This window comes from Adiantum capillus-veneris, chromosome 7, assembly GCF_014529385.1.
Source record: "Adiantum capillus-veneris isolate H3 chromosome 7, ASM1452938v2, whole genome shotgun sequence".
Taxonomy (NCBI): Eukaryota; Viridiplantae; Streptophyta; class Polypodiopsida; order Polypodiales; family Pteridaceae; genus Adiantum; species Adiantum capillus-veneris.
The window spans coordinates 5,419,700-5,432,265 of record NC_140937.1 but is presented as its reverse complement, the minus strand read 5'-3'; the positions used below and the strand labels follow the sequence as shown (position 1 = coordinate 5,432,265).

At 39.4% G+C, this 12,566-nt stretch overlaps 1 protein-coding gene across 2 annotated transcripts; it reads right to left on the bottom strand.

The window, feature by feature from the left end:
* Positions 1 to 7,267: 7,267 nt before the first annotated feature.
* Positions 7,268 to 10,070, bottom strand: LOC147453379 (uncharacterized). Of its 2 annotated transcripts, none has more exons than XM_086515573.1 (3): positions 9,252 to 10,070; positions 8,357 to 8,465; positions 7,268 to 8,106 (listed from the first exon to the last, which is right to left on the bottom strand). In XM_086515573.1, exons 1-3 carry the CDS (start codon positions 9,762 to 9,764, stop codon positions 7,964 to 7,966), a joined length of 765 nt encoding a protein of 254 aa, XP_086371699.1. In that variant the 5' UTR covers positions 9,765 to 10,070; the 3' UTR covers positions 7,268 to 7,963. The 2 variants fall into 2 exon arrangements, with proteins under 2 accessions (XP_086371699.1, XP_086371698.1); XM_086515572.1 differs by having other exon boundaries at positions 8,357 to 8,570; positions 9,252 to 10,062.
* Between the last annotated feature and the right edge of the window lie 2,496 nt (positions 10,071 to 12,566).

Here is a 12,566-nt window from a genome sequence, read left to right as displayed (position 1 = left end):
TGTGAGATTTAGCTTGTGGACATAGTCAGGAACAAGCTACCAAGAGATCAAGTCTAGATGTGGTTGAACATGGATCGCGATCCATGTATCTCAACCTCAGAATTTGATGAAAATTGGTATATAGCCTGCATATGACCTTCTCTACATACAGTCAAAATTTGGAGAAATTTTTTTGACAAAGGAACATGGATCGTGATCCATGTACCTCCGCATAGTGGAGGTATCTGACTTGGTGATCTTGTAGAATACTTGAGTACATCCCAAATCTCAATTTTGAGCTAAAAATACCTTATGGAGACCAAGATACAAGCCAAAGTTCCTGTGTTCTGGTCTTGAAACTGTCTTGAGTGTTGTTTCAGTGCAGTTCACCAAAATTACTCTAACTTTTGATAGATAACTTCAAATTGAGTCAGGTATAGCTAGGAAGATAGCTTGCAGCCAATAGGACACACCTAAACCAAAATTGGATTTAGAGCTGAATTTTTCTAGGTTTCCTAAATCCAAACTTTAAGGGTACCCTAAGACTAGTTTTTAAAAACCAAAAGAGTCACAAATTCCTGACTTCTAAGAGACCTGATCAAGGGCAAAAGGGGATACATTGCACTAACCCAAACTGGGCTTATCAAGTACTATCTTGAGAGTTTTGTGTGAGCCTTAACCATGACAAATTATCCACCATCAGGGTTCTCTACTCCACTCAGAGACATGAAAAACGTTGCAATGCAACAACAGTGGTATTAGGACAAAACATAGAGGAGAGGCATCCTCTAATCAACAAACCGAACATGAGATTCATCAAAGCCAATGAATCCATGAGAGTTCTTACAGATTATGCTAATGAGGGCTTGTATAGGTTCACAAATGGAGATCCATATATCTTCTACGAGTGTGTAGAAACCAATGCTAGAGAGTTGACCACCCATAAGAACCTCTATGCATTCACATATATAGATGCCCATGGAGTGCAAGTTTTGATGGTATATAAGTATGGACGTGAGTACAAATTTGTTGATCCCATTGACTTAGAACAATACACATACAAGGGTACTCCGCTCTCTACTCACTTTCAGCCAAAAATGATGCCAGAGCACATATATGAGAGGATTCTACCGGGATTTTCTCCAAGACGAGAGGAGAGCATGAGAGACATCTTTCCACAAGACCACAAATTGGTTATATTGGTGACTAAACCACAATGATTAAAACCATATCAAGTAACCCAATGTGTTAAGATAAATATAATGGGTCAAAGGATCCATATGCTCATGTCTCACTCTTCAAACAAGTTTTGAGAGTTGAACAGATTGCAGATTTCCATACTCAATATGAGGGATTTGGGTTGACATTAGAAGGAATGGCTCTGACATGGTTCCAACCACTAAACAGAGATGATTTTCCAAACATAGCACAACTCTTACAAGAGTTTGTAGAGGAGTTCTCGAAAAGGGGAATCAAACACAACACAATGTCCCAGATCTATGCATTCAAATAGAAAAAGGACAAAAAGGTGAAGGAAGCTCTGCTTCGCTTCAAACAATACATAGAGAGATGTCTTGTGAGAGAGTTACCACAAGATGAGACGCTATCAGCTCTATTCATAGAGGGATTGAGAAATGAAACTCTTAAAAAGGACCTACATGAAATTCATAGAGGGATTGAGAAATGAAACTCTTAAAAAGGACCTACATCTAAAAGGATGCACGGCGTTCGATCAAGTCACTAGAGAAGCTGTATATCTAGTTGACAATTGTAAGGCCTATAGAGAGGTGACTGAAGATACAGACAACGCGACTAGTAGTGCCTCATCTCTGAAGAGTGAACCAACAACAAAACAAGATGTTCAACCTCCTGTGGTGTAGAGATTTGATCAAGTAATTGAGGAGGTGATTAGAAGAGTTAATCAAGTCTACATACATAACCCAATTGTACAACAACCTCAATTGAGGAGATGAAATACTTGTGGAGGGGATCATTCCACTCCATGGTGTAGAGCTCAACCAAAGCCACAATGTGTGCTAGGGAAACAACCACCTCTTTTGAATGATGGTAGAGTGATAATCAACTACGCTCAACCAATGTGTTGGAATTAGGGTTGTAGAGAAACGCACACAGCTTGGAGAAGACGAAGGAAGATCAAGGCACACAATAGAGAGTGTGTTACTTAGTGTGCAATGGAAAGATAGATAGCCCTAGAGTGATGGGCGTATATACAATGCTCGGGGGGAAAAACCCCCTAAAGAGGGAAAAAATGCCCCGACGGTACTAGTGTGTTCACACACATCACTCCCACATGTATATGGTAACAAATCCCCCATGGAGTGATGCGGTGAATGAGAGCTGGCACATGAGTAAAGGGAAGTGCCATGCCCTGAGGACATGATCAATCCACAAAGGGGAGTAATCCCAAAGCTTTGCAGAAAGCTTCAAGCTTCTTACGAGACAATGCCTTTGTGAAAAGATCTACAAGGTTGTCCTGTGTTGGCACATAAGCCAAGCTGATCTCTCCTACTGAGAGCCTCTCCCTGACATAGTGGTAATGCACCTCAATGTGCTTTGTTCGAGAATGAAAAAATGGGTTCATTGCAACTGCCAATGCGCTCTGACTGTCAGTTTAGATAGTGTTGGCAGTGTCCTGTCCAACACCCAAATCAACAATAAGGCGTCTGAGCCATACACACTCAACCGTAGCTGTGAAGACTACCCTATACTCAAGCTCACAACTCGAAGTGGCCACAGTAGGTTGCTTCTTGCTCAACCATGATATAAAGAAACAATGGGTCGAATGAAGCCTTGTTCAAGAAGTTGAGTTAGTTGCTCCTTGAGCTCCACAAATTCATGTATCGACATTTTGTAAGGTCTAAGGGCAACTGGTTGAGCTCCTGGAGTAAGCTCTACTGCATGATCAACATCACTCTTTGGTGGTAACTGTGAAATTTATTCGAGAAATACCCACTAAAGTAGAAGATTTAACTTTCCTACCCATAGCTAATTCTATTGTAAGGTCTGTATCAAGGTGTTCATGCAAAATGAGATTTTTGATGCACTTAAGAGATAAATCAATAAGGTAAAATGGTTACCTTGATACTCTGCTGGGGTCTGAATTAATGAAAATTATTCATTCACTCCCTGATGTTCAATTGCAGCATGAATATACACGTTTGCCTAATTTCCTTCACCTCTAGCCCCTTGAGCTCTGTTAACTTGAGGTCTTTGATTTCCTCCTCCTCCTGGACGAGGTTGATGGTTAATATCTTCATTGTTGTTATTGTTGAACAGGCGGTCCATTCCGAACAAAAGGTGGATTGCCTAGTCTAAAATTCCCTTGGTTTTGGGGTTGTCTTTGGTTTTGGTTAAAGTTTTGCTTATTGAAGTTCATCTGAATTGTCGATGGTCTGGGTCTAAAAACTTTGAAATTCTGATTCAGATTGAAGTTCCTACGATCATAATTGTCCACCAATATTGTGAAGCTTGAATTGTTAAATGGACAATCCTTGGATTGATGATCAAGATCAAGAAAAGTGTAGCACAAATGATCCTATCTGACCTTCATACGTAATAAGCTCTCTCTTATTTTTTGTGGATTTTCTAGACCTCTGTTCCTCCTCAGGACGAGGCCTTTTGATTTCATGAACAAGAGCAGGTCCTGGTTTCTCTTTCTTGTAGTGGATAACTCTATTTCAATGGGTTTGCCTGCATCAAGGACATCTGCAAAATTGGTAAGACGAAGACTCTGGAGTCTAGTCTTCATAGGATTATGTAACCTTGACACAAATCGATCTACCTTGAACTCTTGAGTCATCCCTGCTAGAGCATACTTGACAAGGGTTAAGAAATGTTGATAGTATGATTCCAAATTTTTGGCTCCTTGAGTACAGTCAAGAAACTCATTCATACGGTCTGAATGATAAACTTTGTTCTGATAGTTCTTCTTGAGCTAGGTTTTAAGGTAATCCCAAGTTGTAGCATTAGGATCGACATTGTTTTCTGTGCAATGGTCTCTCCACCAACACTTAGCTATTTTCTCTAGTTTGAAACTTAGCAATAATAGCCTTGTTTACTGCAGAGGAATGAGCAAAATTAGTCATCCATGCGCTCAATCCAATCTTCAAGAACCTTGCCTACATCTTTGCCTTCCTCGCTAAAATTTCCATGTTGAAACTTGTGAAGCATAGCATTGATGTCTCTATCAATGATGGTGTGTTGAGGAGCAATAGGCGCATTTGCATTAGCAGCAACCACATTTTCTCTAGAAGGCATGGTAACTTACTGCACCATATCAACCAAGGTCACACTTAGTGTACTAACATCTATCACAACACGTGTACAAAGCACTTATGCAAGAGGGTTCCAATATTGGACAAACCTAATCTACTAAACTCGTCTAAACATGCAAGTCCTACAAATAGGCTCAAAAATTATCAATGCTAATCATTCTAGGATTCTAGACACTCTTATCTAGGGATAGGTGGAAAACTAGCTCTGGAAGTCGATGAATCATGTCCACGTGGCACACAGAGCCATACGAACATGACACTAATGTTCCACGCAATCTATTTTTGTTCACAAAGGGGGAATTTTCCATCACCATAGTGTTGATGCCTATTTGCTTAGCCCCCTCATCAAATCATACATCATCATAGATCATGAGATAACCCAATTTCAAAGTCTTTCATCCTATTATTGGGGCCTACATCAACTTTTCATGCTCCAAATCACCTAAGACTTCATGTTCAACATCAGGGGCATGTGGACAGTTAACTTACCTGGAAAAAAGTTAAGTATCGCAATAGTGGTATGGTGTGTCAATTTTTACTTTTTAAAAATTATGTGTATTCCTCTATGCCCATAGACATGTTGTGCATCACTACTATTAAGTTTTGAAGTTGAAAACAAGCACAAACTTTTGAATTATGGATTTTTGGAGTCTAATCATTGCATGGATAATGTCTAGACTAGCAAGAACACCCCAAGAAAGATATCACACAATCTCCTCACTCACAAACAACCAACCAACCAACCTACATATGGTCGTGTCATGGGTCGATAAGAACTGGGAAGGGGGGAATGTTAGCAGCTAAGCTAATGCATGCAGGTGACATCGGGACCACACTAAACCGAAATGGAATTCACAATTATAATTATTATTTTTATGATCATATATGTGAGCCTTAATTGAGTATTTTGGGATCAATGGCTTCCAGATTGTATCTTAATTACCTAGGGCACTTAGTTTGCTAGTTTTATGAGTCATCTTGACCAGAGGACTAGAATTTGACCATGAGCGAAGTACAAAGGCCAACTTTTGTAAATTGAGCTTAAGTTTTGGATAATAAAGGAGAGCACTCTGTCGTTTTGAGTACTCTATCTACCCTCTTACTTCCTGTGCTTGTACCTTCCTCATGTGAAATGCTATTGTAAATTCGTGATTAGCATTGCGATCACATGTGAAAGCTCTTCAATCCAGCATAAGTCTCTTGCGAAATTTTGTGTTTTTAGCATGGCCATCTTTTTTCTATTTTAGATTGTTTTCGTTCTATTTTCGAGCATATGAGAGAATAGAGCTCCCTTGGACAAACCTATCGAGTGTATTAGACGTCAAAAAAATCGACCCACAAAAAATAAGGCATTGATAATGGGCATGATGTTTTTTAGTGCCAAATTGAAGGTTTGAAACCATAGGGAGGTCCAATTTGGTCTTTTCTACCTTCCTAGCAAGTTTGTTCCATGTGAAGCACTCTAGCTTAGTGAAAAATGCATGTGTGCTTGCAACTAAAAGACTAGTTTTTGGTGACTGACACTTAGTAGAGATTGACACTTGAGAATAGTAAGTTGTGATTGGGTTTCCCGATGATTAAAAAGCTAAATAATGAGATGGGAAGAGTAACTGTTTAAATTTATAAAAATCTCCTCTCTCTCTCTCTCTCTCTCTGATATATATATATATACACCTTTCTGGCACCGAAGTGTGGTAGATTGGTTATGCCATTTCCTTCTCAAATAACAAGTCTTGAGTTTAGCTCTCCTCGTCAGATAGATCTTTACGGTCTCTTGGATAGTTTCCTATGACGTTAAAAATTCTCTTCTTCTTCTACATGTAATGTAAACAAAAGTCTCATATTGTTTTGTTGTAACCTCAGAGAAGTAAATAAGTTCTTAGGTTAAGTTTGAAACCTTGGAGATGCTAGAATATTTTGATAAAATAAAATTATTTTAGAGCAATTTAGGTCTCCCCAATCTCGAAAAAATAAAAAGCCTTTCAAAACATCAAAAGGGAATAAGTGAAGGGTGAGATTAGGAAAATGAAGACACATGGAAGTGGAAAGTCAAAAGTCTTTGTGTTTATATCCAGAGAGATGGTCGGGTGCACATTACTACATTTGTGTTTTTCTTTGCTTAATTTCCTTTTAGCTTTTTCTTCTCTTTAGAATCTCCATGCACTATGTTAGTAAATATATTTCTTTTGAAGCCATTTATAGGGATACCTTACATTAGGACCCCCTTATTATATGGATGTGATTATGTATATGAGTGATGAATCCACCATGAGTCAAAGCTATCTCTAAAGGCAAGATTCATCTCCTAGAAAAGCAAGACATGATGTTAGCTTAGTTATCAACCCTAGTAGATGCCATTCCCACTTCTATATAAAGGTAACCGTCATGCATAGTGCAAGTTATAACCATTTCCACATTCTCTCATTATGGCTAAATATGTTATCCTCATTTAACAATTGGTAGCAAAGCCTTGAGAAGATTAGTAACTCGGACATGTTCAATGCTTTGGTTAATTGCACTATTAGTGTAATAAATTCCTAGTGTACGCGATCGATTAAATGTGTGTAATGTAGTGCTAGCCAGATGACCTATATTATCGAGGTTCTATGAAAAGAACACATGTGCTCATTGTGAACTAGGCTCACATACAACTTTCATAAAGGAGCCCACCATTATGATAGGATCCACAAGCATAACTCACAAAATCTTGGCTCATTCTAGAGGGATGAGGAATTTTCCAAAAGGGTAAGAGAGGCAGCAAGGGTTCAAGTCCAAGGCACGACCCGCACCCCAAGAATAGTTTTTACCAAACGGAAGACTTGATTGCCCCATGCAACCCCTTTCAAATGGGAATCATTGCCCATGCCCACCGCCCCTGAGGACACCCGATAAGAGTTAAAATATACCTTAAAGCTAGATGATGAGGGTTGTCACAGAGAACTTGGCCAACGACAACAGAGTGTATCAAATCTATCACCCCCAAGTCTCCCGTGTACTATCAAAGCATACTCACTTCATAATTAATGGCACTAGACCTTTTTTCCAGGTTGGCACATTGTACATCGAAGCTTAGGAATATATAGATGATAAGGACCACATTTTGAGAAATCCCCTTTCTCTGAGGCAACAGTTAGGGAGCAGGCATGGAAGTTGGAAGGCTGGTAACTCCATAAGTAATGGAGACCGATTTTCTTGCTACATGAGTGGTTACTGACTGCCTCAAGAGCAAAATGATGAAGCACGCGACGAGATTCTAATGGGCGACATTGAGGTGCTTATATCCGACCATGACCTGATCAAAAGCATCCCTTAACATTTTCGAAGTTCCAGAAAAATGGGATATGACTCGCTTCTTCCACAAGATAACATCCATGGATCACTCCTTAGATGATTCTGAAACGGAACTGAAGTATTACTAGAAGCTTGGTATAAGAGCTGCAGATTAATAAAATATGAACCAAAAGGGAGTTGAGAAAAAGAGGGCGACTCAACAAGGAATGTTGATGAAGGCAGATATGGCCAACCGAGATGCCCATATTAATGTGAGTATCTACATGAGTTAGTAGCACACTGGAGGTGATCGATAGGAATCTATGGTTCAAAAAATTGCAATAATATTTAAGGACATCCGCATGACCTCCTCCATCCAGGATCTTGATAAAAGTATGTCCAACACATGAAAGTCCGTGCTATGTCAACATAAGTCCAAAGATGTTCCACCATGGCTTTGTTTCATCAGAACTCTCTGTAGGGCTTGTCAATTGACTCACGCTTGGGAAAAGAAAGAAGCTTCTTGTCCCTAAACTACATATATGATCTGTAGGATCAATATCTGCAACAGAAAAATTGTGTGTAAGCACACATCTGCACAAAATAGGTGGATATAAGCACATGAAAGAATTGTGCACAAGAATTTGCGCAAATCAAGTGAATCATGCAGTTACGCATAGATTAGCAGAGACCCACACATATGCCTAGGTCGCACTGAGGAGCCGCAGCTCTCTCTCTCTCTCTCTCTCTCTCTCTCTCTCTCTCTCTCACACACACACACACACACACACATCCCTACACAAAGTACTCACTTTCTAAGCAGAAGGGGGAATAGTGCAGCCCATAAGTGTGATTTTTGATGCAGTGGCGAGGAAGCCGACCCTCTTTGACATATGCTTTAAGTGATTCTTTTATTACATCCTGCACAGATGCATCATAAGCAACCAATAACCGAACTGGGTGAATGCTCCCAACAAGGGTGATGTTCATGAGCATTCGGGCCAATGGCTTTTCCGGTTTGTTGAACTGTGAAAGAAGAGCTCAAACATAAGAAAGACCATACTTTTCGAGCTCTAGAAACAAAGATACCGTGTGTGTGTGCGCGCGGTCTTCTTTAGAGTTGTTCCTCATGATCACTTCAAAGAAGTCATGGGCACAGGCCATTTTGCAAAACTAATTTGGTTTTCTCGATACTCAACAATTCCTTGCCATACGCTTCCCTCTAAAAGAACATACTTGGAAACATTTACTTAAAACAAAACTATGCAGTGTCTCATCCACAACAGCAAGGCCCCAACCTCCACAGAATATATACACCCCAGCACAAAATGGTAGCACAAGGCAATTCTCCTCAATTTGTGTTCCACCATAAGTTACTCATGATGAGTATTTCTACTGTGCGAAGAAAAGCTCCGACACCAAATACCATTTAATGCCACGGTGTGACCTGCCATGGTCTTGCAATACATCATTGTATGGCTCTTGGTGAGGCACAGAAGCACTAACATATTCTAGTGAATACATGCCGAACACACAACCAGGATCAAGTTCAATATCTTGGTTCGAGTTTCTGTTTCAGTGACCCTACCTTCGACACATCAATTACCAGAGCCTTGGCACTCATTGATCAGTGTATGTGTGGCATACAAGAGGCACCATAGCCTGAATCTTGACTTAAACCTGTAAAAGCTGGGATACATATAGTACCTGAAAGATGTTGAAAAGCTGGAGAAGATCTGGGGCCGCTTGTGAAGGCCATCCAGGTACGCTATTGAAGTCTGTGTCTGTCATGCATCTCCTATACCCACTCAATGACACTGCTGAACCCTTCTCGGTATCAGGTTCCACAGCTCTTATATCTGCCATGGTGGGCAAGGCAGGCTCAGAAAAGGGCTTTCGGAGATGCCACTCTTGGGCTGGCTTGATTTGCCTGCCCTGACCTGAGATGTTGCTTCTTCTTTGCCACAAAGGAGGATTTAAAGTCAAAGATGAAGATGTCGATGCTGATGACGACGGAGATCGAGATGATGACGATGATACAGAGAAGCAGGAGGAGGGTGACGAGGGCGAAGATGAAGAAGACGATGACGATGATGATGCTGATGCTGCAAGCAAGGAACGCACTGGGTGTGTCGGGGGGTCTTCTAGTTCTGCTGCAAGCAGAGGGCCCTTGTTTTCCCTGTGTGGCCGACAAGGGAAACCAGCTTCGCCCTCCTGCATCTGTGGGGCACGAAAGGGGTCCAAACTCTGCAGAGATTCTGCGTTATAGAGCAAGGCCCCTCTGAAATTCTGAGTCTGTATGAGCCAATTTAAGGTAGCGCGCCCTGCTGCTGATCGCTGCTCGTATGTGTATAGAAGATGGCTATGGAGATGCCCCTCGCTGATGAGCTGCCGGTTGCTCTTCTGTTAAGAGGAGCGAGGGGAGGGACGAACAGACCCTGTTTCAATCGCGTGCACTCATACTTTGGCTTCAGCCCAACTCAATTCACATGGGAATCGGAATGAAGATCACCTCCCCCCTAATAAAAGTCGCGCAAAGGAAGGGGGTGGGCCATTTTCAGAAATAAAAGGTTCATTTGCAATGTGGAGGTTTTCTCACCAATGGAGACCCCCTGCATGGCTCTTCCTCCATGTGTCTTGATGACTAGGCTCAAATTTAACACCTCTTTCACATGGTGATTCGTTGGAGGTGCTTGCACCTTTTGCGGGACACACACCGCGATGGTAAAAGCAAGGATTAAGCGTGGTTTAGAGTACACAACCGCATGCATGCGCTAGTTGTGAGCCTTCGCATGATTGAGGAGCTTCTTTTGTATGGAGGAAGCTTTGATTGAGATCCCTTTGCTCAAGGTACTCTTTCAGTGAGTCTCTACTACCTCTCATGTGGTCTTATCTCTGCTCCAAGATTAAGACTCTTCACTTTTATGTTTGCCATTTACATGTCTATCGTGCTGCTTTCCATTCATATCATTTTCCATCGCACTTTACATGTCTATCGTGGTGCTTTCCATTCGTATCATTTTTGCTTCATAACTTTTTTTTTTTGCAAAGCTCACAATTGTGAGTGGATTATATTAACATAACCAAGAATTACAAATTCTTGCCATGCTTGTGACAAGCCATGAGAGCTGCAAAGGATCATAAATACATTGGTTGTTAGGGGTGCCCAAGGCCCTGTTCCACTCATCAAAGTTCATCTGTTTCCCAATGGTGATGATCGCTCCCTGCTTTCTTGGATTATCTTTGTGAGTTTAGTTGTTTCCATGGTGTTCTCGAAGATCTGACATTCAAACATGTTTAAAGTAGCAAAATCTCACTATTACGTTACGATGAGCAGCGCTTGGCTCTTGAACACCTTCCCTCCCAAGTAGAGATCGTTCTTGAAGAATCCTATTTTCCAGGTTTTTTTAACCTATTTGCAAATTTTTCCTGCAAGGCCACAAATTGTCGGACACTCCTTGAATAGATGAGGGAGCTACTCTAGAATCAGGATTTACACACAAAGTAGCTACAGTAACTCGTAAAAATAATAGAGAACAAATGTGGTGTCTGGCTATGTGTACGGCCAAGTGGGCACCCGTTCATCAATATACATACATAATGACAAATGGTTCATACATTAGAAAAGGTTCCACTCAAATAATAAGGTGTAATGTGCACATTGCACATTATTATTTGAAAGCAAAAAATGAAAATAAAAAATGACAAAATAAAAAGATACATTGAAAAACTAAAACCAAAGAACCTTTTAATGCCTACATAAACAAGGTAAAGATTTACCGTGGCCTACAGAAGGGGGAGAGAGAGAGAGAGAGCGCTACCTCGACTCCAACGAAGTGAGAGAGTGGGGGGGCACTCCCATATGCACACTTTAAAATCCAAAAACGTTCAAATGCCACATGGAGAACATCCAACAATTCAATTCAATGTAAAGAAATTGCACCAAAAAAATCTTCGATTTTTCTTATGGCCTTATGTATGAGTGTTATATTAATTGACCTTATGAAAACAAAAAGCATATAAATTATTAGTGAGAGTTTAAGAATTGATCTAATTCTTGTATAAATATATCAATAAAATAAATTACACAATAAAATGATGCATGCTATTAAATAAAATAAATACATAATATCTTTATGATACAAATGAATATTGAAAATATTTAAACTTAATCCCTAATAATAATACATGTACTAAAGTAACAAGGTGACATTTACATATCAAAACCAAAAGTTGAAAAAAAAATCTTGGTTGTGAATTTTTCTAAAGCCAATCCCTAATAATAATACATGCACTAAAGAAATAAAGTGACATTTGCATATCAAAACTAAAAGTTGAAAAAAAAATGAGTGCTGAAAAATTCTTTCATTTAAGAGCAATTGATAAATTCTTAGTTTAAATCAAAAACTAACAAGAAAGGAAAAATCCTTAAATGAAGAGATCCATTTATAAACTAAACAAATATTTTTTAAAAAAGTAAAGTGAGCATTAAATAAAGGGACCAAATTACAATGATGAAAAAAGACACTTATATAATAAAAGTAAAATATAGCTTTTTAAAACTTATAAACTAAACAAAGATTTAAAAAAGAAAAAAAGTCAAGTGAGCATTAAATAAAGGGACCAAATTACAATGATAAAAAGAGCCATTTATATTATAAAAAATATATATAACCTTTATTAAACAAGAAAGTCAATTGAGCATTAAAAGAAGGGACCAAGTTGAAATGATGGAAAGACTCATATATATTATAAAACAAGCTCACCTGACATGTGTCGCCAATCCGTGATTCTTAATCAATGGTCCAAAAAGTGCACCAATTCTCCACCCACTCTCTTATAGCCTTCTGAAGGCCAAAAAAGATAGATTTAATTTTAATGCCTGCATAAAAAGATAAATTTAATAAGCATAGAAAACAATAAAGCAATAGAATGAAATGAATCTTTGTTAAGTCCTTAAATGAAAAGACTTTTTACGAATCAAAATATAAAAAAATTTATTGAATCAACACTTCACATCAT